Genomic DNA, 27,965 nt, shown 5'->3' with positions numbered 1-27,965 from the left:
AGGTAATTCAGAGCAATGCTGCCAGACGTCATAAGCGAAAATACTTTATTTGACATCAATAGTAAAGTAGGAACATTGGATTATACATCCCATGATATATAAATGATAAAAATGCAAAAGCAAAACCATCTACAGGAAACCCATAAGCAGTCCAGTACACAGGTAACATCCCGGGGAAAAGCTGCATGCCAGGACCCTCCCTCATCCTAACAAGCAAACAGTAATCCCAAAGAAACCAAGCATTACCGTTTCCTTTGCAGCTATTTGTTCTGGGTTTCAACCGTTACACACAGTATCACTTTGAGTGTTGCTACCAGTACAGGAGAGGAAAAAACACCACCCACCACAGGTCATGGCCAGAATTCACATCTGTGCAACACGAGCGTTTGTAAGAAAGGCCCCCGAAAATCCCGGGGAGAGAAATTTCATGGCCAGATTGAGTCAAGAGCGTTTCATGAGTTTGACCGATACAGTTTACACAGCGACAATGAGATCTGGAAATCACGGGTCAGCACCGAAGTGCAAAACAAGCAATGAAAGCCAGCTTCGGCTTTTACATGGCTTGTGGTGTTAGCAGCAGAAGAGAAACTAAGCTACAGTTTCTTGCACTGCTAGTGTCTCTCTGCCAAAAATGGTTTTCAGATTTCCTCGTTTTCCAGTTTCCATTTCTCTCCTTTTTCAAGGCACATGTGTAGAAACCTTTGATTGCAACAGCCAGAAACAAGTGCTCAGACCACCTCCATGATCCTCAAGGATTTCGGCATATAGCCAAATGATGAGTTGTTACACGAACTTTTTTCTAATCTTCAGAGAATCCTAAGGCAAGGAAAAAAATCCCCCCAAACCAACCACTCAATTACAACAGGTAGCCCCTTTGCATAGCCTGTTAGCAGACAGACACCACTACAGCTGAAGGTTGTAACTCTTCAACTTACAAAAGGCTCAGCACAAAATTGAGGTACTCTCAACAGAGACCTGGGATTTTCAGCAGAGTGTCAATGAGTTTTGGTGCTGATCTGCCACCTGTGGGAGCGGGGCCCTGCTTCTAAGGCACCTTTGAAAAAATAAAAAAATTAAAACCAAAGTCTTCACCTGTGTCTCCATTACTGGTGCAGACTACAGCTACACCGATGTTTTGCAGGTAGATATTTGACCTGACTTCTGTAACACATCCTCTTTTTGTACACCCTTGCATCTGCAAGAGCCGGAGCCTGACCTGCCGAAAAGGAGTAATTTTTTAATGCAAAGATAAGCATAAGAGAGCAGCTCTTAAATACAAGCCTGCTTCCTTGTGCTTTGCTCCTGCTCCATGCACACCCACCTTCGCTCAGCTCCCAGCATGACTGAAACAGCAAGTCTGGCCAGCAACAGCTTTTAAGCAAAGGGGGTGAACACTTTGAAAAAGTGAGACTGAAGAGGCAGCTCCCTAACTAAAGTCTCCGTGCATACTTTGAGCCAATGCTGGCCTAACAAGAAATGCACTGTCCCCTGGCCCCTGCAGGATCCCACCCCTGCGGTGCAAGGGTTCAGCAAAACCTTCAGGTCTCAACAAAAAAACCAAAACAAACACAAAAAACAAGGAAAAAAAAAAAAGAGGCAGTGCTGAAGATGATCCCCAATACAGTGAACGTCCCTGATTTTAACAGCCTTCAGCACAGGCCAAGGAAGTGCAAATTGCTGTGGTCAGAGCTGGTGGCAAAGTACTCACCAGAAGGAATTCAGTTCTCAGTTCTGGCTGAGAGCTTTAAATCACTTAAACCAGCTCCAAGGGTGTCAGCGCTTGAGGCTTTCATACGGTCATGGGAAGGAAAAGCAGGGTGTCTGTACAGGTGGTGCCCTGGTGCACTGACAAAAAGCAGTACTCCAAAACATGCATGTTCCTCAAAGCCTGAGAAAATCAGAAGGGAGTTTCCCGATAGAGGACACACATTGCAACAGGCTTTAGGCAAAGAAAAATCAATTGGATGTCAGCCCTGCTGTGAATATCTCAGCACCGCAGGAGATTTCATGGACAAATACACAGAGCAAATATAATACATGGCTTATATATAATGACGCACATAAAAAGCCTACTACTCTGAAGATAAAGGAGGCCTTGAATCATATCCTATTATGCTGCATCCTAGTTTAATCTGGTATTAAATATACTGCTTATGATATACAAATGACTTAAAATTTCAAGTTTTAAGCATGACCTTGCAAGAAAAATGTTGGGTTTAGGAAGCTTCAGACAATGTTTAAATAGCATGGTTAACTTTCTACCACTGTTAACAAGTGTCAGCAAATTTTAAGGCTGTAATGTCATTGTGCAATTAAATTAATTCATCTTTATTTCAGGAAAAAAAAACAAAATCACCCCCCTCTCCCCCCCAAAAAAACCCCAGGTGGTGTTGTGCTGAGGCAAAAAGTCACTATCACATCCAGAAGTAAAGTTATCTGAAGTTAGCGGTTTTTGCAGATGCCATCTGCGTAGCTCCCACCCTCTGCAGAGAGCTCACTGGCAAATTCTGGCAAACTCTGGCTCAAGTCACTCAAAGCCTCCTTTGAGGCTAAAAGAAATAATGACATTCATTGAATCCAGACTTGATTGTTCAACACTTGCTGTGCACACAGAGAAGATGTTTGTTTTGGTCACTATGAGAAAAAAAAGTATGATATTGTCTCCATTTAAAAAAAAAAATCTAATGCAAAGCGTAAACTTGTACAATTTTAGCAGCATTTTACAGTCCTTCATAAAGTAAAACCAGGAATTAATTAGAAGGAATTTTTCATCCACCTCATTTAAAATACCAAATATCATGGGCAGTAATTGCTGATGCATCACAGTTGTAATCAGTGAAATTTGGGTCCAACTATTAATTCAACATGGAGAGCACTGCAGCAAATAGATCAGATTCAACATTTTCTGGCAAAGTAAATATTTACAACTCCTATGTACAGCTTCTGGACTTACAAAACAATGGAGAGCTAGAAGGTTGTGTAAAGTCAAGTTTGGAGTTTAAAAAAAAAAAAAGAAGAAAGAAAAAAATCACTTGTCCAAACAATTTGGAGATGCTTTGGCATGCCAAGAGTCTTTTTTTTGTTGTTCATTGCAACTGTTACAAAACCAGCAGATATAAAGCATCAGTGAGGCCAGATGTCCTGGGCAACATAGGCAAGGTCTCTCTTGTGTCTGTGATGTTAGCTATTTGGTGAGCCAATATCCACTGTGATCTTTGTATACAGGGGGTATTTGTCAGTTCTTAACACCTTGTAGGATAGTGTATTTAAACCGTCAGAGCTCATTGTCTCCCTTGTGTGAGCAATTCGGTCAAACCTGCAGAAGGGGGGAAAAAAAAAAAACCAGGAAAAAAAAAAACAACAAAGAAAGGAAAACAAAAACTTTAAACAACCCGACTTTGCATGACATTTTTATAGCCTGTCAGGCGGCATCTCCGGTGTTTTAAGAACAACCTGAGTATCAGTAGGGGTCCCATAAACATTCAGATTTGGCCAGCCAGAGCAGTGGGCAAAGGCATCCCTATGGGATCAAATTTTAGCCAGGAAAAAGCAGCCAAGCTTTCAAATCACACAGGTCTTTCCAGCCCTGCACTAGAGCACAGGTTTTATACACCAAAGGCAAGCTGGAAACAATTGCTCAGAGCTTGATTTGCTGCGTTTAAGAAAAAAAGATAAGAGGCATTCATGCCATAGTGAAATCTTAGGGAAAAGCTCTGTAATAAGGCAAAAAACTGGCGAGGGGAAGGGGGCAGCTTACAGCTTAGGGAACAGAGAGGTCAGCAAGGGAGGAGATGGCCACAGGCTTTCTGCAATTGGGCTTTTTGCACAGCAAAGAGAAAGCCAAGCAGCCGGAGCAGCAAGGGCAGGAGGCACCCCTTGAATCTGCTGTGGGATGGGGGGAGACGCACCTCTCAGGGTTGGGTTCATTCTTCCAGTCCCGGGAATGCCGAATCATTCTGCACTTCCCAATGATGGCATCCGGACGGGATATCCCCATGCCTTTAAACACCAGCCTGTAAAAAGCAAGTACATTAAACACCTGTGACAGGTGACGGATGTGGGATGCTCTGCCACTGCCACACCTTCCACAAATTACCATTGGGTTTTGAGGTTTTGCCTTTTTTTTTTGTTTGTTTGTTTTTTTGAGGACATCGATAACACGTTTGCAGGCTTGCCAACACCAGAAGGGGGGAAAGCCAGTCCCTTTCCACGCCAGCACATCAGCATGGGGGAAAGAGACATCCGCCTGCCAGCACCAAGGATCTGCTAATTCACCGCACCCTCACCTGCCCCGCCAGCTCCAACAGTGCCCAACACCCACATTAACTTTGCTCCAGGCTGTAGACTGGAATTTGAATGGGAGGCATCTAGGTTTTAACCCATCTGGAAAGGAGCCAGAAGAGCATTCATTTTTCACGATGTGAAAGCTGCAGTGCTGGTAGAAACTGAAGTGAATGGTGGTGAAGCAGCATGGTGGGGGGACATGGTCAGAGCCACAATGGTCCCAGCTGGGACCCACTGGGTGAGGGGCAGCCTGTCTTTATTTGCATACTCTCTGCAAGGCACCTGCAGTTCATGGACACCAATGCTGGAAAAGTACCTGGTTTCTTCCTCTTTGCGTCTCCCTTTTCATTTCTATATAGCATCTTTTGCTCCTCAAAGCCTGAGTGCCCCAAAAAGAGAGGACTACCTCCTTGCTCTGAATGCCCTGTCCCACTGGAAGGTTGTCCCCCGCTTGGTTTATTAAACAGAAGTGCTGAACCTCAGGAAGGTACAAGCATTTTTAGGAAGACCCTTCCTGAAGCCCTGAAGAGCTCGCAAAGCCCCCAGAAAAGACCACGCAGAGTGGTTTTGCCACTGAGAAACGTGAAGTGGGCTCCCCAGATCCGAGCTCCCCACGATGATTTCTCACAGCAACTGCCCTGGGGATGGGAAAAGCCACAAGGTAGCACAATCCCATGTCCACCCTCTGCCCCGGTCTTCAGGCAGGCGTGGTCCCAGGCTGCCCTGTGCAAACACCTTCCTCCTCTCCTGCGATTCTGAGCCTTGCTCGGCTTCCTTCCAGGCAGGAAGCGCCAGCTCAGGGCATTATTTAGAGGCGGCTCATAGCCTGACCAATGAAGCCCTCCTGCGAACAAAGGGATCCACTACCAGGCTGCAGACCTAGGCAAGCCTCGGGATGCGTTGGGCTAGATGGGTCAAGGTCTTCTCCACCCCGCAGGGTGCCCCGAATCCCCTTCCTTCAGCCAGTGCCTGGAGACCCAGAAGCACACTGCTCCAAGCCGTGCACTGGCGTGGATGTTTGCAAGGCTGCGCGGCGAGTAAGCAATGCCTGCGTGGGGGAGGGGTGGGATTCTTCCAGCCAGACCTACTCCCCAGCACACCTTGGGAGCTGCGAAATGGGGTGCCAGCACCCAGCAGGAGCACACTTTCACTGAGCCAGCAGGTCGTCCACCCAGAGGGGAGGCTCCGGTGGTCGGGGAGGTAAGACACCCTGTGTCCCCCCCAACCTGGGCGAGAGCAGCAGGTCTGCGCTCACCCCCACCCTGGAGGCACTCTGGGTGTCAAGTGAGGTATTTATTTACCTGTTATAAATGTCATCATCTTCGCCACCCCAGCCCCAGTAATTGTTTGGGAACCCGTTGATCTTTGTGAACTGCTCTTTGCTCAGGGCAGACACACCTCCAAAATACTGATTGTAAGGCAACCTGGAAGGAGGAAGAAATAGGCCATTAGAGGAGGAGAGGTGCAGCCTGCCCACCCGAAAAGGGCTTGCCACGACCCTTCACCCCAGAGCCAGCACCTGCTGCAAGGTGCCTCCCTGCAGCAGGCAGCAGCACATGTTTTGGTGCCCTGGACTCGGCTGAGGTAGAGGGAGCTGGTGGGCTCAGTCCCCAATACAGCTGGGAAGTATTTTGCAACAGGCAATAGCTGCAGCCTTTCACTGAGAAGTTCACTGTCTTCAAAGGACGGGCCAGTGAGATGCACATCAGCTTGCCAAAGGACAGATGGGTGACGTGTGTGTCCCAGGAGCTGCAAGAGCTCAGTGAGGCATCGGAGGTGCTGCAAAGCCTTCTCTTCCTGCAGCTCTACTGCTTGCCTCCACACTCCCCAGTGCCCCAAAGGACAGCTCGCAGCCCAAAACTGAGCTGGCAGTGTGACCTTGCATGCACAAAGCCAACCAGCTCCCACTTGAAATGTGGGATGATTCATCAGGGGATCGGGGACACAAGAAATTCAGACCCACAGCATGAGAAGCCAGCCCACACAGGGATCACCATACCGCAAACCTTGTCTCTGCTTCAACAAGCAGAAGAAACCCCTGGGGCCTGCACTTCTCCTCTAAGCTTCACCTGGCTGCAAGAAAAAACTGCAGCTGCTGTAGTGCCGGTGACAGTCCTGCTCCGAGCAGGGCTTGGGTCTGGAGTGGAGACGCGCAGGGGTCATCCCACCAACACCACTGCTGTATCTTTAGCACTACTGGCCACCATGGGGTCACAACTCGTTTTCACTTTACAGATGAGCTTTTAAACTCCCCCTTGGGAATTCGGGATAGAAAAACAAACAAAAAAACAAACCCGAAAGGAAAAGCAAGACACATTTTTGTTTACAGCAGCTTGCTGAACCCAAATGTATGCTGAAAGGCATTTCGTTTTGTTCTGCTCTCAGATACCAGGGCAGGTCCCTCAGTGGCCCAAAATCAAACAGCCAAAAATATTTCATTTTGCTCTTAAAATAGTGTCTGATGCAGTCTTTTTAAAGCTGCACATAATTCTCACTGTGTGAGAGTGTCTCACTTTTCAGACTGGGTGGAAACACTAGCTGTCTTCCAGCTTGCAGCCTGAAACACAAGAAGGGATATGCGGGCATCTGCAAAACGACGGGCTCTTTAGCTTTTCCTTGCCCTACGTTTCACTTTCCAGAAGCTGTGAATTTTAATAAATGGCTCAGCTGCATTTCTCCCCCTTCCTCCCCTCCAGCCGATCCCACTCGCAGCCACCCCCTCCCTGCAGGGACGTGCATGCCAAGACAGGCTTTTGCCAGAGACATTTTCCCATGCTTTCAATGGTGGGTGGGGATGTGTAACGCTGTGCCTGGCCTGCAAGACTAATGGCAATATTAGGAACAAAATGCCCCTCCAAAAGCCTTCTCACCTAAATCCAAATTTATCCATGGATACAGACAGGTGCCGTGGCTGGCTGTAACATTTGTAGGTGTTCCTGTCATCCATTGGGATGAGGTCTACGTCACTAAACACAAAGCAATCATAGTCATACTCTTTCAAGGCCTCTGCGAATCCTATATTCAGCAGTTTAGCACGGTTAAATTCTTCTTCTCCATCCTAATGTAAAAACAAATAAAACCAGTTAAGTGACTTAAGTTTAGCAGTTGACATTAGCAGCTTCTTACCTGTTGCTGGATGCTGGTGTCGCCGCCAACACTTGCCTGTGATGGACTGAGCTCAAGCCCCAGCCCTCACGCTGCCAGCAAGCAAGGGACATCTGCAGCACCCCCCCCCGCCCTCCACCCCAGAATGCTGCCCGAGGGACGACGGCATCCGAGCCAGCTGCAAACCATGGGGACAGCTGAAATGGCTGAGGAAAGGCTGGGCCTGGCTCAGCTCCCCTCTCTTGGTAGCAGGCTCCAAGAAGGCAGGTTTGGTGCTGAGCAGTCCAGTCCCCCTGTCCCACTCCATGCACGGGCATTTGGGGATTGAATTTTAGGATAAAAGCTTATGGACCACTGGAGCAAGCAGCTGGGGCTTCCCAGAGCAGCAGAGAAAAGCAAAGAGAGACGAGCTCCTCCAGAAGAAGGGACTCTTGCTACAGAGAGAAACCTTGGCAGTGCTTGAGCTTACGGCCAGGACAACGACCATAGACCCAACACCTTTCTCTGGCCAGGATTTCAGCACCCTCGTCCTAAGCTCTGCCACAACACGGCTGCGGGACCGTGGCGCAGCCTCTGCTGAGTGGCACGCGTCAGACCCGATTTGCAAAGCACGGGGTGGCACCAGGAGCTAAGGCCCAACGCTCCTGATGCTCGCTCCTGCTCCCGTGCCCTGGAAAGGTCGCTGCTGCTTCGGCACATGGCTGTGACACGCAACCTTATCTACTGGATGGCAGGCCAGTGCAAGCTGCTTTCTGCAAGGGCTACAGCTCCCACGCCGGACACTGCCGTCCGCTGCAGTGCACAGCCCCTTCTTTGCTGCTCCTCTGCCAGCCGGATTATGGCATGACCCGCCATCTGTCCCGGGGGCCTCGCCAGGAAAACGAAACCGGGAGGGCTGTCACCATGATGGGAAGGACCTGAAAAGAGCTGACACCATGGCAGGGCATGTTTATCCCGGGGCAGGCGCAGTTAACAAAAGGACCTGCAGAGAGCAGGGGAGGAAAATCTCGGCTCTCCTCCCTGAGCAACCAGGCGCCCAAGGAGAATCAGTCTGGCCTCTCTCAGGCAGAAACGTTTCAAAAGCACACGTGGCTTTGAGCACAAGTATGGGCTCGCAAATTGCTCGAGTACTTTCAAAAAACAACAGCATCACGCCCACAAACCCAAAAATACCAGTGGTTTGAGAGTAAGGATTTCCAGTCCAGGACCCAACTTTGCAGCAGCAGCTTCAAACCCAAACCCTGTGCAGGGGAACAGAGCAGGCGGAACGGAACTCAACAGGGCATTGCTGAAGGAGGCTGAAGTTTTTTGCCAGCCTGGAACCCAAGACTGCCAAATCCTTTCTCTTCTACCACACCCCACCTTTCCCCCTCCACACCCTCTGGGCAGTGTCCAGCCAAAGGACTCCCCCACCATGCAAGCCATCCCCCCACCCTGCAGTACCTGCACCCTGCATGGGACGCAAATCAGGGACAGACAGAATACCGTGCCCAAGGAGCAGCAGCTTAAAACATCCATCACCTTCTCCCAAACGGCTTTGCCTGGTTAAGAAATAATCCGTTGGGAAACTGTTCAATCCAGAGTGGTTAATGGACCTGTGGCTGGAGAGCTAACGGAGGTTCCTGAAACAGCCCCAAATATCTTTCAAATGAAGGTTTTAACATGCGAGTGTCAAACCAAGGTTTTCAAAAGCATTCATCACCTGCCTTGGGCATAAATTACTTCACAGGGAGGAGTGAGCTTTTGTGGAGGAGGATCTGAGCAAATTCTCAGCATCCTCGCCCAAAACAAAAGGGTTCACCCAGTAACTAAGGTAGTGGGAAGATGATCACCATCATGCATAAGCAAGAGCAGTGAAAACTTGAGTGCAGAAAATGAGGGCAAGTCTAACAAAGAGGCTGGGGAGAGGGAGAGGCTGAGGCTGTGGGATTGGAGGGTTTTCTTCCCCCAGCAAAGGCGGCTGCCCAGCCCCAGCTGCCAAGTGCTCCTCAGGTCCCACGGCACCAAACCCGGGCCTGACTCCATAGTCCCAAGGGGGACTTTTCCCAGTGCTGGTGCAAAGTGCAACGTACTCACACCTTAAAGCACCTACTGGGTCCAGTCTAGGAAGAGTGTCCTCATTTCACACCCTTTGACTGCTCTTTTCATAATGAAATTTCAGGGCAAAGGGCACTTCACACTGATTTTGTGACCGGGAGACTCAGCCATAATCAACCTACGCCTTTAGGTAGCCTCTAACTCCTCTGGGTGACACTTAGGGATGAACAATGCTACAAGGAGCTGCATTTTTAAACCTCTGCCTGAAAAAACACAAAGCACAGTGCACTGACCAGACCAAGAGTGCAGGGGACCCCTCCTGCCGCCTCACCCACCAGACCCTGGCAGAGCCCACGCCAGAGCCCCAGGCATGGAGAGGGACCAGACACACAGCAAACACTGCACACGGGCGCTGACGCTCTCCTCCCAAATGGCCACACAGCTTCACACTGGGATCCAAAAGTCTGGGATGGGGGGTTGGAATCACAACTGGAAACCCCTCTACAAGCTGTTTTTTATTAACTTTACAGCGAGCAGGTAGCTCATGCAGCAAACTCTGCAATGCTGTTATCAATTGCAACTCCTTTGAGGGCAGGAGGCTAGTTTTCTGTCCCAGGAGGTATGCAAGGCTTTACAGCATGTATTGGAGCAAAAAAAAGACTGAAAAGAGGGTTTGCTTTTTGCAGAAAGCTCTGTTTCTTTACCTAAGGCAATGTGGAAGCACAGGTGTGCTTGCAGTATCCGAGATTCAAATCTCTCAAAACTCAGAAATGTGCTGCAGGCTTCCATCTTTGACTGATCCCCAACATTTTGAAGAAAAAAAAATAATAAGGTAGACTTGGGAAATCTCCTTTCTGTGCTGCTGTCCCTTCCAGGTCAGCACAGGGCACAGTACCACACACAACCCTTGAGAGAGCAGATAAAGCAGAACTGAAGAAACCTCCAGCCCTTGCCTCTGCTTGGCAGCTCCTCATCCCGTGGAGGCTCCCTGTTATTTGCCACAAGGAAATGGATCAGTTTGGACTTGCTTGGACAGGGGAGCATCAAGAGCTAGGCAGCACACGGGGGACTGCTGCTTTGACAATACAGCCAAGCTCTAGACGTATCTCCATGCTTATTTCCTAGGCTTTCAACCAGAAAAGGTGTAGTCCAAGTATCGTTTTGCTGGTTTTTCCTGACAATTTTTTCCCCTATGTTTTCTTGTCCTGAAATTTAACCCATGTCTGAGTTCAGTGCTGGCGTCCAGCACCTGTTTCTGGCTCCTGATTTTACTCTTTCTCTGCCAGCACGTCCAAGTCCATCCCCATTCCCTGGTCCAGAAGAGACTGGCTGAAGGGGGACAACATGGTGCCTGAGTCCTGCAAGGTCTGACACCAACTCCTTCTTGCACCTGGAGATGATCAGCCTGAGCAAAAGAACATCCAAGCTTTTTTTGCTTCCCATCCCTTACCTTTGCTGAATCTGGTTTGCTCAGCCAGACCTACCAAAGGATGCTATCTTTTTACAGTGCCAGACAGATAACAATGAGGGTTTTGGAACTGTCACTCAAGCTAAAGGGCTTGCAAACCAGCAAGAAGCCATCTGTCCCCATTTTGTCCTGCCCTGCAACCTCCATGTAGGAGGCAGCTCTGTGATTCTTCCTGCAGACAGCACAGCAGTGCAGAGGACCTGTGGCTGCATCTCTCTCACCTGGATCCTAAACTCGCCAGGTCTCAGGGAGGTAGTGGTGAGGATACATGTTTCTGGCTGGCTAGGAGAGAGCCATCACCTCCAACGGCAGGTTGCTAGCTAAGTCAGGGATCCGCCAAGACAGCCTGAACCACACACACAACATCCATGTGAAAGTCCACACTCCAGTGGACTTGGGCAGGTCAAAAGAGATTTCCAGGGCCATACAGAGAAACCAGGAGACACTCTGCTGTTTCTGTGTCAGCAGGTGCCTCAGCACCATTACACTGCACAGCAGGAGAGAGCAACCACAAGGGAAACTCACCTCCCTCATCACTGCACGGGTAAGCAGGAGCCAAGCACAATTCCCTCCTTTGCCTGCATACCTGGGGGGTCCCAATACCCCCTGCAAAATAACATGAGTAAGTGCAATGCCCCAAACACTCCATACTCACACGCACACACACACACACTCTGGAAAATTGCTACTGAGAACATTGCAGGTAACGCCAGGGGCCAGTGGAAAACAGTTGAACAACTGCGTGGTTTTCAGTGAATTTGCTAAGTATCCCCCTTTCCCAAACTTCAGTCTGGCTGCATGGGCATTTGCACAGGCTGAACTGCAGCAAGAAAACTCATTTCTTGACCTGAGTGCACAGGTGGCAACAGCTGAAGGCACTGGAGAGCACATCGGTAACAGTGGGATTGAGCGGGGCTGAGAGAGATGCCACCAATTCACCGCTGCCTTCTCACTTGCTGAAGTCAAGCTCGCATGGCATCGAATGGGTGCTACAAAAGCACGCCCAGCCGCCTGTCCTCATCTCAGATTTACCTGAAAGATCCTATAACTGCTACTCCATGCGTTGGCTTGAGGTTTTCCTGGGGGTGGAGTACGGAGGGTGAAGCATAATTTGTATTTTCCACTGGCTCCTGTTACACACCAGACATTTTACAAACATCATCCCCCTGACTTCAACCAAGTCCTACTCTGAGGCATTCAGGCACGCAAGAACAGCATGGTGGAGACACAACGGACTCGTGACGGAAACACAATGCGCTGAAAGGAAGAAGTTTGACATTACCAGTGCAGCAGTAGCAGGCCTCAGCACTCCTCTTTCTTTCTATGAGATGCAGAGCACAGAAGAGCACGTAGGCAGCGTGTAAGAACCAGATCACACAGTAATTCTCCTTGCTTCAGTGATTGCTTTGATATAGACAGGATTAACAAGTAAAGGTAATATTTCCCCACTAGAAGGAAAAATAAAATAAAAAAAAAAAGGAGGGCGGATGCAAAGGGAAGGACAGACAAGAAAAAGAGAAAAGCAATTGTCAAGACAGCAGAGAAATAAGACCGTTTTCCTACTGCACTTCTGGCAGAATTAATACATTTTCTGCAGCGCTCTTTATACAATATTCCCACTCACCCTTGAGAGATGCATCCAGTCGGTTTACTACCACTGACCACTCTGCCTCTTCCAGACACAGCTTGCTAGAGGCATGTTGAAGGAGCGTGTTTGTTTTACAAATCAAGTAGCCTTACTTGCTAACCTACATCTAACTGCTGGATGTGTCCAGGACATATATACTCTGTGTACTGCATGTCACTCCCACTCCAACTTTGCTCAAGGGATGCGTCTGAAAAAAACATTTGCTTCCGTAATTTTTGCGAGGTTTAACTTTAGAGCACACAGACAGTCCCAAAGCCCTAGCGCTGGAGGACAGGACCAGAGAAGAGGAGGAGCCAGCAACGCAGGGCAATGCAAGCCAGCATGCGCCATCGCAGCAGCAGCGGGAACTCCAACCAGGCTTCGGGTGCTGGCTGCCTTTATGTGTGCCGGCGCAGCTCCCCCTCACTTTCCTTACCCTTGAACACCACTGACAGGGAAATATCAGCCGCAGCTGCACCCCCGGCTCTTTGCAATGGAGACGGCCGCTCGCCCACAAGCGGTGCCCCGGGTCCTCTGCAGAGCCGGCTGGTGAGCTACGCCTGGCCGGGAGAGCAGCAGCCCCCGCTGCAGGACCGCTGCTGGAAGCCGCATCGCACCCTTGCTTCTGAGCCACGCTCAGAGAAGGGAGGCATGCCGCCCCACCACCTTCACCCACCTGCACCCCAGTGACCGGTGGGCACCGTGGCTCAGGCAACCTTGTGGCACCAGTAACTTGCACAGGCAAACATTGCACGTGCAAGGAAATGCAGCCTGAAGGACGAAGGGCTGGGGCTGCCCTGTGTTGCTGGACCGCCATGGCACCAGCTGCTCTCTGAATTACACAGGAAGGGTCTCCTTACAGGGCTTAATTTTAGGGCACAGTGTGCCAGTCTGCATGCTGCAGAAATACCTTGCACCCTCAGCAACGCGGCCAGCCGGGCCACAAGCAGTCAGCTGCAGACACTGGAGCATCTTGGCTGCTGTGCTTGGGAGCTACTGCTAATTCCCCACAAATCACTTTTGCCCAGAGCTCTGCCACCCTGGAAGTGAGCAAAGTAAGAGAAATAGTAGATTCAGTTCGTGAGGAAATGTGCTTTCAATTCTGTGAGGAAACTTATCACTTGGGCGACCATTTTAAATATTCATGGTGTTCGATATGCCCAAACGCATCAGCTGATCCGCAAATTTAAGGAGTTGCATTTAAAGAAGCATGTTATTTCATCTCAGTTTTTACAGAGCTGAGAAAACAGGATATAAATACATATCCTAAAGAGAAACTGTGCTGTGAAATTGTCCAGCCAGCGGTCTCTGCTGGAGCTCTCAGAACTGCATCTGCCCTTTCACGCTACAGCCCATGCAAATGCCTACACATTTTAAGCTTTTCCAAGTGTGAACACCACCCACTTATTTAACCACCATTATGGTATAAATTAAGACAGCTTGTTCTGAGTGAAACACGCCTTTTTTTCTTTTTTTTTTAAAGACAGGTGTAAGGCCATCAGATATCGAGGAATAAAACCAAGAACTCCCTCCCATCACTACTTGTTTCTTTTCTTTTCTATTCACCTGAAGACTATCACTCACCTGTTCCACTGCCACCGCTTTGCTTTCTCCATCCTGACACTTTGTGCACTATTACTAACATGAACAGAAGTTGCTCGAGAAAGTAAACAAAATCCTACAGCTTTATGGCACACCCAATGCCAGATTAGGCATTAACGCTACCTTGTCACCTTAAAGATCTCTGTATGCAACTCCTGCAGCAGATGGGAAAAGGAACATTTGGAAAGAGATATTAGATTGGGTTGTGCTATTAGGATTTTTTCCCTCCTCACCAAGTGGTTTCTTTAAGCAGAAGCTCTTTAGAGTGAATTGTGCCTGATCAGAAGAAGGGACCTCAGGTTGTCCATCAAAATCATCGAAGCAAAATTGCTCATGTTCATTTTCACTTTTTTTTTGGCACTACAGCATTTGGGTTTTTTTAAAAAGCAACCTTATGCCTGCCTGCCAGCCCACTGCTGTTCAGGGTAAAGCAACCAATCCTCTGTTTTAGGGGGCACAAGCACTGTTATGAGAGTGGTATAAAGCCCTGTGTCTTTAGCATCTTACCTGGTTGATAACATACACTCCATAATCTAGTTGCTGCCTTTGGAGAACTGGATGCAGGTAATAGAGCCAGTACTTCAGGTGCTCTTCTCGGTTCCTGAATGGTATGATTATTGCTACTTTCTGAAGTGCTATACAGTCCTTCGGAGCAAAACGACCTCCTGCTTTGACTTCTGGGTTTATTCTCGCCACTTCTTCCAGGTTCACAGGCTGGGAAAACTCCACATGTAGTGCACCAACTGGAAGAGATGCACAGCACAAAGTGAGTTAGCACACACCACCTATTTCTCTGAGCATACCTCCTTTACACACATTTGTTTTGGTTTTTAAAACAGGTTTGGATCCAAACAAAATCCCAGTGGTACACCCAAATCCCACCTGTACCGAAAGCAACCGCACAACACCATTCAGAGCAACCTGCAAATGCTGTAGCCTTTTGGTGTCAGATCCCAACCAAGTCGCTGACGCCAAACGAGTCTTGAAAATCCTCCTATCCGCATGGCAAACCAACAGCTGCGCTCCCACTGGCACGTGTGCCACAAAACCAGACTAGAGAAGAGTGTTGCCCTCGGTGCTCTCACCCACCTCACACAGCGTGAGAGTTGAGCACTTCAAAAATAGTCCTGCTCTCCTACCAACGTAATTACTTACGCCAAGGCTAGCCACATGCAAAGTGAACAAAACCCCCCTTCTTGTTGTTTTTTTCCTATAGATCCTTTCCATGTTCTGTAGGCATGCCCATTATTTATTAAAAGTCCTGTATTAGAACTGCTAAAAAAAACGTATCCAGATTTGCATACAGGTTGGCAATTCCTGCGTATGGTTTCAACAGCGGCAGGTTTTGAAACCACCAATATAATCTATGCCACAACTGGTGTGTAAAACTGAGAAGCCCCCCCCAGCACCACAGAGAGGATGGCAGCCTGCCGAGCACAGGGAGAGAAGGCAGTGACAGCCCCGGGCACCGATAGAGCCAATAAGACCTACTTTGCAAGACTTCGGCTCATGCGTCTGCATGAGCGCTCTTTGCTTGCCAGGGCTTCTCTGCTCTGCCATGCTGGCTCTGAAGCAGTCAGTCCCTCCCATGCAGCTGTACGTGGGTCCAGCGCTCAACATGGCCTTGCTGACCACAGCCCTTTTGTGGATGCCCTCTCTGAACATCCAGGCTGGCCTTTCTGCAGTATTTGCTTCCAGCTGCTCCAGCCCTGAGGAACGGATCTGCTGCAGAAACCTAAAGAGCACGGCAGCTGCCTGCAGAAGGACCTCTCTTGCTGCCACGTCCTGCTCCCAGCAATGGCAGTCTAATAAATTGGGCTTTGCAGGCACACTCGGCTCCCACTAAAACCTCTGCAATGGGGCGGGATGCTGAGGCTCCCACGCATAAAGCAGAAGGTCTTCACCATAACACTAGGCTGGGGATCACTCCTTAAAAGATTTGGCTGCTGTACCCTTCCCCTCTCCTCCATCTGGGTGTGAACGCACACACGTGCGTGCGTGCACACACTCGCACACGTGTCTTAGAGCTACTGTCTCCTCTTCGCATTTGCTGAAGAGATGTACACTGCACTTATGGAGCCCCTTGAGAAGGGGCGCAAGTGATTTTTAGAGCACTAAAAGGCGGTGGCCGTCAAACCAACCTTGAGCATACCCCAACATGTGACTACTAAAAAAGCATAAATAATGCTCCAGGCTCACGGCTCATTCCCTGGTTATTTATCTGGAAGAAGCTACTTCAGCTAGTTCAGTTGTGCTGCTCCACAAACCTGCGCTCACTCAGGCTGGAGATGTCAAGAAGGAGACCAGCCAAACAGGCAGAGGTGCTGCTCAGTGTACCCCCGGAGGCAGCGAGGAAGCTTTGCCGCCTGATTCACTGCCTGCACAGCAGAGGCAAGACCTTGCAGAAACCGGCGTCACTGGCAGGACGCAAAGGGGTCTCCCGGTCTCTACATTTTGCACAAGTTAAATGGGCAAGTTTGCACGTTTCCCTCTCACACCAGGAGGAAGCAGCTATTTCTCAGGCTCCAGGCACCAGGATCAGTCTGCCCCCGCTCTCAGCGCTCCCCTGGTTCCCAGCTGCGCCCCCGATGTGCCTGCCCGGTTCCCCATCCTCTCTGCCCCTCGGAGCAAGCTGGCTCCTGGGGATGCCTGCCCTGCACGGCCAGGGCCAAAGCCTCTCCCGTCAAAAAGCAGCTTGCAGGGAGCGCTCGGAGAGTGCTCTGCAGGGGGAGGAAGAGGCAAGAATGAGAGGAACTGGGGCAGGAAGGAACACGCAGTGGCATGACTGGGGACCGGAGCCCAGCGGTGGCAGGATCGGGGGGCCAGGCACAGCCACCCCCCATGCCAGTGGGACAGGCAGGGGGCAAGCACCACAGCAGCAAGGCCAGCAGGGGCAGGAGGGGGAGAGAGCGCATCGTTTCCTCCAAATTCGGGCACTGCCTCCCCGCCGTGGTGGCAAGCGGTCTCCCAGAACAGCTTCTGGCCTCCACCCACCTCCCTGCCTGCTTCCCCCTGCCCCCCCCCTCCCCCCCAGCACCACCTCCTTGGGAAGACCAGCGCTGACAGTTAGGATGATGCTACACTTTTGTGCGTCAGCGAAGGGAATTGCACTGGGCAAGGTTCACCTATCCGCCCACGGCCAGCAAACGGGACTACGTCGGGCATCTGCGCCCAGGGACGTTACTTTCCTGCTTCGCTCGCGCCCCGCCGCCAGCAGTGGGACCGGCCCGGCAGGACACCGCAGGAAGCAGCGGGGCGGAAGCCACACATCCCTTCGTGGGGCCAGGCGCCGGGCGGCTGCCATCCCACCGAGCAAGCCCCTTCCTGCCAGGACGGGCTGCTCCCTCTCTGCTCCCGGCTGCCGCTCCCGAGAAAGAACCGTGAGCCCCGTCAGCCCGGGGGGTGCTTTCTGGTTTAACGAACAAAGGCTCTTTTAAGTGTCTCGCACTCACTCGGCACAGCATAAGGGGGGAGGAAACGGTTTGCCGTTGAGGCGAATTTACAGGGGAAATCTCCCGCTGGCGGCTTGTGAGCTCCAGCTGGGCAAGGACAGCCACAGCGTTTGGACACTGCGAGCAGGGCGCTTTTTGCAGGCTGGCACCCGCCAACCCCCCAGGGCCAAACGCAGACCGCTCATCCTGCCAGCGCTTGCTCTTGCTTGCCTTCAGGAGGCTTCTGGAACACCAGCAAAGAGAAGATGGGAGAGGAAAACACATCCATGATAAAAACCGGCTGCGGAAGATGGAGATTTAACAGTTCCAGAGTCTTGAAGGACACTGGTGAGAAAGGATCTGTACTGCTCCGATCTTCAGTTAATCAAAAGAGTTTTAAAGGCAGCACACCTTCTCGCAAATGCTGCCCCGAAGGATGCAGCCAACATGCAGGTCAGTGAGAAGACCCCAGGCACCGGCGCTCCACATGTACAGCAAGGCAGCCGCTTCTGAGACAGGCTTGACACAAATCTCCCAGTTAATACGTTCACTGGTGTCAGTAAGAATACGAAAATGTAAAAAAACCTGAATAGGCTGTTTTCAAATACAGAACAGCTAAAACAAACTAGACTTCGTAAAGCCACGTGGCTGACAAAAAGCAACAGCAACATACCACTCGCTGCAAATCCACACTTTCAGTTCTCTTCCCAAGCAGTACAAGGCTAAAGCCAAATCTGCAAACAGAGGCTTTCCAACCGGTGACCAGAGTCACAGTTCTAGTTGCTAATTTTAAATCATTTTGACCAAAATTTGACTACCTGGACAGCAACCAGCCCCAAGGCTGTTGTCGCCCAAGGATGCTGACTCACATGACCTGGCGATGCCAAGAAAGCGTGCAAAGTTTGCTGCGAGTGCTGTCCCACCGACCAAAACTGTATCCCTGTCTGTGTTTACTCGGTAAACTTTCCAGCCCGGTTCACTCCATCTCAATCGTTTCCGCTTCTGTTCAAGGTGACTGGCTGACATAGGAGCCACCATATATTGAGCCCCTGCTAAAAACAGACAGGCATGACAGCTATCTGGACTTGCAACTCCAGTCACCCATACGGCCCGGGATTTGTAGGCAGATGCCTTTTGCGTTGAGAGTTAAAAGCTCCAACAGAGCAGCTCCACGAGCCTCCACCGTACATTTTTAGCAGAAGAAAAACCTCGAAAACATGAATAAGCAACCACCGGAAGCTTGCAAAAGACACAAAAGCACGACATCACATCCAAACACTTCGGAGATTGTAAAGGGAAGTTTTAGCTGGCAGCGGTAGGGTAAGAGAGACACACACCAAAAAAAAGCCGCCCCCCTCCCGCCCCCCGTCTCTGACGCTCAGAAGCACTTCTGCTCAAAGGGAAGGTGCACAGGAAAGCACTGTGCAGGCACAGATACCGGGGCCGTCGTGGTGCGCACAAACAGGAAGCAGCTTCTCTCGCGAAGAAAAAGGTGAGGCTTGCAAAAAGCCAGAGGCAGCGCAGCACTCGCCTCGGGACACCGGCCCACGGCCCCAGTGACCCTCTCGGCCCCCACTTCCCAATGGCCACGCTTGCCACAACAGCTAAGCCTCTTGCCGTCTGAGGCTGCCAGCACACGTCCTTCCCAGTGCTCACCCTGCTGACCCAGATGAGAGGACCCTCACACAAAAAGCCCAGAATCCACTCAGCCTGATGCCATAATACATCTAGGGCCGCTCCAGCCTCCCTGGTCCACAGATACTAGAAGTGTTGGGAAAACTCAAGCAGCAATGCCCCACAGAGCCAGAATTGTACTCTCCCATCCCCAGGGGGTCTGCAAAGGGGATGGCACCACGCGCCACCCAAGAAGGTGGTAGCGGGTGGTACCACATAGGGCAGCAGCCACAAAGGGCAGTCCCGGGGCGTTCAGGTGGGAAGGGGTGGGGGAAACCCCTTCCCCAGGAGGGCGGTGCAGCCCCAGCAGAAGGAGATGCAAAGAAGGGCAGCTAAGCTCACGGGCAACTTTGCAGAGGTGATCCAGCAGACTGAATTGCCCTCCCAAGCACTTCACTGGGAAAAACGGCAAAATTCACCTGCACGTTCTCAGCCAGGCGCAAATCTCAGATATTTGATTTAGTGAGAATGAAAGCAAAAGCACATAGCACGGAGGTTGGAAAAAACCTCTCCCCAAACAGAGAAGAAAAGAACATTTCCACTGCCCTGGCCGAGAGCCGGGTGCTGCTCTCTAGCTGCCGAGCCACGTGCACACTCGCGCTGCCACGCTTAGACAAACCTCATGCGAAAGGAAAGCTGGAAAAGAGAAGCAGAACTCACAGACAGGGCAAAAAAAAAACCCAATCACCTCTCTTTGCAGGGGCCCAGCAGAAAAGGGAAGGGCCTGTCAGCCACACCAAGTCTGCCCTGGCTGGGAAAAACACAACCAGCTCCACCCTGCAAAACGCGGGGGCAAGTCCCCTCACCCTGGGCTGTGGAGCAGGGGTCGCTCCAGCCCCCAGACCCACGTGGCAGCTCCAGGGCAGGCAGGCAGCTGCATCCCACGCCTCAGCGAAGCAAGCATTTCCTATTAAAATCAGCTAAACTTCAGAGCTCTGCCAGTGCCTCCGCAGGCGGCACCAACCAGGCTCAAATTGGGGTTCAGCCCCGCGGTGGGGGGACGGGACCACTGGAAGGGACAGCCCCACTGCCCCTCGCCCAGCTGAGTCCCCCCAGCGGCCTGCTGTCCTGGCATGTGGCCCACTGGCCAAAATGGCCACGGGGATATCTCTGTCTCCTCGGAAACTGGCTGGCAGCTGCTGCCCCTTGCTGCTTGCAGCCCTTGCTCCCCTACGAGTGTTTTAAAAAAATAAATAAAAAAAAAAATCCTTGACTCTGGCTAGAAATATCCCAATGAGGAAAAAAAAAAGCCTTCCCAAGGACGAGGATACGTTTTCTTTGGCTGGTCTACACTTGCAAAGTTGCCTTCCCTTACAGATGTCAGCTATGCCGGCGCAAGGCTTGAGCCTGCTACACCAGCACGTACCGCGTCTTGGGCAGGCTCACACAGCATCTGGCATCTGCCAACTGGGGACACCAAAGCCAAACAGGCTGAAAAAAATGAGGATACATCACATGCGCTGGCAACACTGGGTCTACATGATAGCAGGTTTGCATGATTATCTGAGCGACTACAGCCAGGGAAAAAAATTTCTTAAGCCAACCCCAAACACTGCCTATTCCAACACAAGGTCTCACACTAGCACGTGGCGTCTTTAAAAAAAAAAAAAAAAAAGGTTGTCGTGTCTGCAAGAAGGTAGTTTTCGGAGAGAAGCAAAGTCCTCATCGGTGGCTCAAATCCAGCACACACCCTCTGCAGCGGCTTTGAACCGTCTGCCTTTGAGCCGGGCAATCTGCATGTGATTAGCCCTTCTCGCTGCCGCCGCGAAATTAAATTCCAGGCCCTCAAACAGCAAACTCAAAACAAACAAACAGAGAGGCCCGGATCAGAAAAAGCCTGAGCTGCCCCCCGCCAGGAACCCCCCACCCTGCTGCAGGACAGGACAGGCGGACAGGGGCTCTCCCGGGCTGAGTGGCATCCCAGGGACGCGGCTCTGCCAGGGGGAGCCCCAAATGGCAAGGCAGCCCCCGGCCCCCCCTGCCCCATCCCATCCCATCCCGCCGGCTGCACCTGGATCCCAGCACCGCCCCGGAGCTGGGGCGTGCTCCCCAGATAGTGGGGGGGAGCGCAGGGTGCCAGGTGGGGCAGAGGTGTGTCTGTCTGGCCAAAACTCAGCCAGGGCTCGTGCACCCCCAAAAGCACGGGGTGCCACCTGCAGCGGGGAGCGTGGGAAGCGAAGACAGGAGCAGAGCATTGCGTGCCTGGGGAAACGGCTGCTGAAACCCCGCTGCCCCTGAGCGCACAGGTTTGCGGAAACCTGTCCTGTAAAGTCTTTACAGGGCCGTTTCCAGCTTCGGCAAGACATGTTTGCAGGTAAGTGCCCTCAAAGCGAGTCGGGTGACACCCCAGCCTGGGGACCGCTGGCAGGCGAGGTGACAAAAGCGGCCCTCTTTCAGACAAACATCTGCAGGGGCCTGGGGACTGCCCCGAGCTCCCGCAGCTCAGCTGCAGCGGGGAGGCTGCTGGAAAGGCTGTTTGCCGTGCCCCCGCATCACCGGCGGCCTCGGCCACCACTTGCCCGTCTGGAGGTGCTAATCCACACCCGGCTCACCAAACAGCTCCTCCTTGCAGGCAGGGGCTCTAGGCAGAGATTTGCACAAAGCAAAACACCGTCCCAGTGGGGACAGGCTGAGCAGCGAGACCTCCAGCCCAGACAGACGGGGGCAAGCTGGACACTGACACTGCTCCGTCCACATCCCAGAAAACCCCAGATCTTTGGCCCCACCACTGCAGCCCTGGTGTGGACTGGCCAGCTCTGTCCCCAAAACCGCAGCAACCAAAACCCCTCCTGCCCGGTGGGAGGGCGGGAAGGGAGCAGTAGCTGCAGGGTGCTGGCTGGAGAGGAGGGTCCACCAGGGAGGAGAGGACGTGAGCGGTGGAGTCCAGCAGCCCAGCGCCGGCGGCTTGCTCGTGAGGCCACCAGACCCAGAGCACCTCCCTGCTGAGGACCGTGCACCCCCAGCACGCTACCCTTTCGGGGGGGGGGGGCTCAACACAGCAACAATGTCCTCCATCTGCTGAGCGAAATCAGACTAAGGAGCTCCACACCAGAGGAGCAGAGTTGAGAGCTTAACTGAACTCTGCATCCAAGTGCCATTTGGGAAGCTGCAAGTGCCTGTCTCTTTCCAAGCACAAACTTGGCCCGATTTCCAAAGAAACTAGCATTGCTTTGGATCAATGCTGGCAGAGGAACAAGCACATTATAAAACACTAGATGCACGAGACGGAAAACTTTCTTTTCCTCCCCAGCACATCCTGTCTGTTGTGCCACGTCCCTGAAACAGCTGCTCTCCAGAAAGGAATGGTACCTTTCCGAGTTAGTTTGCAAGCCCGATTAATAGTCCTTGACCTTCACTTTGACCAGTTAAGAGGATGCTAGGGATGGTCTCACCACAGAGGCTGCTCCCTGCCCACCAAGAAAGCCTGCGCTTCAGAGGTATGACGTGCTCCCAGCCACACGGGTAGCTGCGGAGCTGTCGGTGGTGTTGCCAGGATTGCACATCTGCCCCCTGCCAAACATCTTAAACATATTCTTTGGAGAAGTTTAACACAGTTTCTCAACCTCTCTTTTGAGGCCAAGAAAGCCTAACTTTGAGCAAACTGGTCCACGTGTTAGCTACCCCTCCCCCAGCCCTCCCCATACTCTTCGAGTTTCTGTTTTTCTTTTTCAAAGCAAGGCAGCGGAGGGACACAGCACAACCCCAACTTATGGCCATAAGCGAAGTAATGCCGGTAGCACCCGGGTTGGAGGGGGCGAGGGAGGCAGGAGATAGCAGCTGTATTGGAAAGGTTGAAAAGAACAACAAAAAAAAGCAAAGCAACCAATAGCAAGTTCAGATGAGAGTTGAGGGAGATGCTGCGCGTAAAGTAAATGCTTTCTCCACCACTTGGTATTGTTAAGTGACCCCACAGATTCAGAGGCCCCCAGTTTCTGGGACAGAAACCCCCCACAGGGAGACAAGAGCCCATGCCTGCTGGTGGGCAATGTGACCAGAACCGGAGCCCAGGCATGTCAAACCTACCAAACCTCTCCAGCACAGTCACCACCAGAAGTCATCTTAAAAAATGGTGTTTTCAGCACCTCTGAGGTTGTCACTCTCTCACACCAAATTATGCTCCTCTAGGATGCTGCCAGTGCTAAAGCATCCTCTACCCCTGCCCATGCAATGTCCACATATACAGGGGACTCAAGCTAGATTATCTGTGAATTCACTGACCTCTCAGGCAGCACATAACCTCTAAAAACTTCTGTAATACAGGCACTAAGTATCACAGGCTACGCCTGTCTCCTCTGAACAAACCTCAAAGCATCAGAATATCCTCCTCACTTATCTCTAGCATCTACAGTTTAGAGCGACTGCTTGCACTGATGACACAGGCATCAAAAGCGGTGCATTGAAGAGAAAGCCCATGCCATGTAGGTCTTCCCACCTACAACCAAGCAACGGCTGCTCACCCACAAGCTGGCCAAAGGAGCTTCTTTCTCTCAATTTTTTTAAACATGCCTCGCTAATAGTGGGAAGCATCAGTTTCTATCCAGGATTCTGGCATCTTGAAGAAACAGGTGTTTTTCTTGCATGCCCAAGATCACCCAGCAAATGGCCATTTGGAAACTGTATTCCTTTTTAAACATTAATGAAAATGAGCACAACTCTAGGGCTTTGTGCTTTAGACAGTTCACTGGTTCACACATTAACCTAGATTTTTTTGTTTTGTCAATATCCCTTAATTATTACAGTTTGCGGCTGTCAGTTTTCTACACTTAAACCTGGGGGTGAAAAGCTATTGAGCCAGACACCTGATCGCAACACGTTTAGTGCACTTGGGTCGTCTTTGCCATGAGATGCTCACAGGGCTGAGGGTAAGAACACATCTCTTCAGTCTGGCATCCCTTACCAGCCGCACCTGGTATCTAAAGAAGGGTCAAGAAAGGCTAAGGAGACAGCTGTATTCTAAAATAACCTCCATAAACAACATGTGCTCTCGATTGGGCAAGACTTGAAAATGACATCCCCGAAATACTGATAAGCCTGTCCATGAGATTCTGCTTTCAGACTTCTGGCACCAAAAGATAAGCGCTGCTTTTGCAGAGGGATCTCACTACCAAAGAACCTGCCCCCTTCCGCACTCCCTCCTAAAAACAGCAGGAACATAACTACCCCACCAACAAACCACAAACACCTCATAGAAAAGGCAGAAGAAAAGCATTTGACTGTTTTGAAAGCACTTAGCTCAACATAAATACTACTCATACGGAGCAACTTCTTTTTTTTAAATTAAAAAAAAGCCCATACTGTTCTACAGCTCCTAAAGAACGTGACAGTTTGGGGAAGGGACACCTGCCGGATACCTCTGGGTTTACTTGCTTTTGGGCTTCTCAGAGGCTGAAATTTCACTGCAGCAAATGGGCTCTGCTTCTCGATACCCCATTTAAGACACTCATTGGCATGCAGCTCTAAACTAAATCCAAAATGCTTGTATTACCTTGTATTAGAGAATTTCATAGCTGTTAAGGACTTTTAATTCAAAGTTGAATTATAGTATTATATCCCCAGCCCTGATTTACCCTTTTAAATTGTAAACAAAGGCAAGTGAACCATAAAAGCATTTTACATTTGGCAGTTCCTTGTAGAGATTAAACCTCATTCAGCTAATGCATTTTTACTGCAGAGCGAGACAGCTGGAATTGTAAACTACTCTCTCTAAACGTTGCTAGAAAGAAAACTCTGGGCCTCTGAAACAAGTACCTGGCTATTTGACCATTCAAAAAGGCGGAGCAGCTCAGTCACACATATCCTGCATGATTCATCACATGCATCCCAACGACAACGATGGCGGGAAGGAGGGAGGGAGGGAAAAAAAAAAAAAAAAAAAAAAAAGGATGAGGTGCGTTTTAATAAATTTAGGTTTATGCTGAGGGAACAGGGCAGTTAGAGCTACCTGTTCCCGTTAAGAGCACTTCTCCATGTCTTTGGGAAGCTGGGAATCACAGAAAGGTCCTTGCTGGTTCCTGCTTGTTACCTTCATGTCGGTAAGGAGCTTTGTGCACAAAAAGAAGAGGTTTTTTGAATACTGGGTGGGTGAATTGTCAGAAATGCCTGCAGACTGTACACATCTCCATCCCCCACACTGACCCTAGAGATACATAGGATGTTGATCTGGGCAGACTCAGCTCTGACCAACATCTGAGGCAGGACAGGATTATTTTACAAATGCTGTTTGCTACCAAAACCTGAAAAGAGCAGAAAAAAAAAAAATACCCGTCAGGTTTGTCACCTATATGCTGGCTACAAACTTGGAAGCCATGATGGTGCCAGCCTGCATCTGACTGCACCACCCCACAAGTACTGAAGGTAACACAGCTAGAAACCATTTGCCTACTGCGCTGTAAACAGCTACTTTCTACGTGGCCCCGTAGCTCCCTGAACATCTGTAACCACTTCCAATAGCCTCATCTGGCCTTTGGCAGATTCAGCAAATTGCGCTGAAGATGTTACAAAGATGGTATAAAATATTTTAATTGACCCTTCAGCGACTAACTCTGATAACGCTTTGAATCTTGGAGCATTTCCCTAAACTCCAGGCATTTCAAAATCACATGACTCACTCCTGAGAGGATCATGGTAAGTGGAGACCATTTAAAGCAAAGCCATATTCATAAAGGGCTCCCACATCCACTCTGTGAGGACAGGCTTGCACAACCGCTTTCAACTTAAAGTGATCTAAGGGAAAAAAAGTGAAAGATGCAAATCAAAAACAACAACAAAAAAACATAGCACAGTTCCTTCTAGTGACCTCAAAACCACCTTCCTAAAATAACAAACCAGTCATTTGTTATTCAGATGCATTGATCGATAAACAGCTGACCAGCCAGCACCGAGAGAAACTTAATGAATTTCTGTGTCGGTTTCGTAAATTGAAAACCACAGGTAGCTGCTTGAAAGTCTCTTCCCCCATCGTGATCTCCGGTAATAAAGGCACCCGTGCTAATGTGGCACGCCGTAGAAGAGGGAGATGATCCCCAGCCTCCAGGACCCAAATAGCTTGTGGCCAGTTCACTGTCAACTGGGACGCCAGCAGGTCACGGTGACGAACTCTGCCTCCACCACAGGAGGGTCCATTCAAGGAGCAGCAGCTACAAACAGCAAGTTGGCCGAGAACCTCGTAAGGGGAGGAAGAAAGCCGAAACTCACCTTCCTCCCCACCTCTGCCTTGTGACAAAGCCGGTGGATCAAAACGGCAGCAGGTGACCAATGCAAAAATTGGACCACCGGCAGGCTGCAAACCCGCCGACAGCCTGCCAGCCTCCCAGCACCCGAGCGGTCCTGGGAAAGGCCTGTGGGGAGCACGGCTCCAGTGCAGATAAAACACACGCCAGGCTGCCACGTATCAGGATACTGCATCACAGGACCAAATACGTGGGAAGCGCCGCTGGGATGCATAACGACTGTATTCATGACCCTGCCTCACTGCGCTTTTCAAACCTACGCCGCCCATCGAGCAGGTCCGCGCACACAAAAGGCTGCGAACGCCTGCACAGCACAAACGGCCCGTCTGACCCTCCCCGTGAGATTGCGCAAGAGGAGTATTCTGGGTAGAGTTCCCATAGGAAATTACCCAACTTCTCCGGCAACCAGAAACAAACCCAGCCGGTCGGGGAGGCAGCGCTCCGCGAAAGCGCCGGGGCTCCGCTCGCCGCTGCCCTCCCTGCGACAGCATCCGCGCCTCGGTACCCCCCCCCGCGCCCCCAAACACCGGCTCCCCGGGGATTCTCCCACAATCCCCCTCCGTCGGGCGCTGCCGGGCTGCGCCGGCCGGCCGGCGGCACGCGTGGGCAGCCGCGCCGCTGTCACACCCGCCCCCGCCCCGCGGGGACAGAGGGACATCAGGAGGCAACGCGCGGCGGCGGCGGCGGCGGGACCCGGCAGCCGGCAGGAGGGGCAGGATGCCCGCCGACCTCCCCCCCAACCCCCGGCGGGACGGCACTTACCCAGCAGCGGGGAGGGCTCGGGGCAGGGGCCCGGCGCCGGCGAGGCGGGCGGGGGCCGGGGCCGGGCGGCGGGCGGCGGCGGGCGGGAGAGCGGCAGCGAGAGGTTGGCGACCGGCGGGCGGCGCGGCGGCGGCTCGGGTCTGGCCGGCGGCCCCAGGGCGCTGCCCGCCAGGTAGTAGAGCAGCGTGGCCGAGAGGTGGAGGACGCAGAAGGCGACGAGGAGGCGGCAGGCCCGCTGCAGCGAGGTGCCGGGCAGCGACGGCTCCTTCATGCCGCTGCGCTGGCGGGGAGCGCCGCCCGCCCCGCGCCGCGCCGCCGACGGGGGACGGGGACGGGGCGGGGGCGGCGGGGGCTCCGCCCACCGGGGGTGGCCCCGCGCCCCGCGCCCCGCCCGCCGCCGCGGGGAGCACCGGCGGGACCCGCACCCCCCACCCCGCCTCGGCGGCGGGACACACCCGCGCCCCGCCCCCCCCCCCCGGCATCGCGTCCCGGCACGGCCCCTCGCCTTCTCCCGGCATCCCGCCACGGTATCCCTGCCCCCGAGCATCGCCCCCGGGCCCCGAGCCTCCCGCCCCGGCATCCCGGGCCCCGAGCCTCCCGCCCCGGCAACCCGCCCGGCTCCGCCAGCGACGGCTGAGCAGCGACTCCCCCTGCACCGGAGCGGGCGGCCCCGCCGCGGGGCTGGCCCCTGGGGGCGCACCCACCCCGCTTCTCTGGCCGGGTCCCCGGCACGGCGCCCGCTAACA

At 51.9% G+C, this 27,965-nt stretch overlaps 1 protein-coding gene across 1 annotated transcript; it reads right to left on the bottom strand.

Moving 5' to 3' along the window:
* Positions 1 to 31: 31 nt before the first annotated feature.
* Positions 32 to 27,543, bottom strand: B4GALT1 (beta-1,4-galactosyltransferase 1). The gene is made up of 6 exons (XM_069777045.1): positions 27,220 to 27,543; positions 14,631 to 14,866; positions 7,155 to 7,342; positions 5,586 to 5,708; positions 3,909 to 4,013; positions 32 to 3,316 (listed from the first exon to the last, which is right to left on the bottom strand). Exons 1-6 carry the CDS (start codon positions 27,488 to 27,490, stop codon positions 3,181 to 3,183), a joined length of 1,059 nt encoding a protein of 352 aa, XP_069633146.1. The 5' UTR covers positions 27,491 to 27,543; the 3' UTR covers positions 32 to 3,180.
* Between the last annotated feature and the right edge of the window lie 422 nt (positions 27,544 to 27,965).

The sequence above is a fragment of the Haliaeetus albicilla genome, chromosome Z (genome assembly GCF_947461875.1).
Source record: "Haliaeetus albicilla chromosome Z, bHalAlb1.1, whole genome shotgun sequence".
Classification (NCBI taxonomy): Eukaryota; Metazoa; Chordata; class Aves; order Accipitriformes; family Accipitridae; genus Haliaeetus; species Haliaeetus albicilla.
Note: the sequence above shows the minus strand (reverse complement) of the source record. Positions and strands in the feature narration are given on the sequence as shown.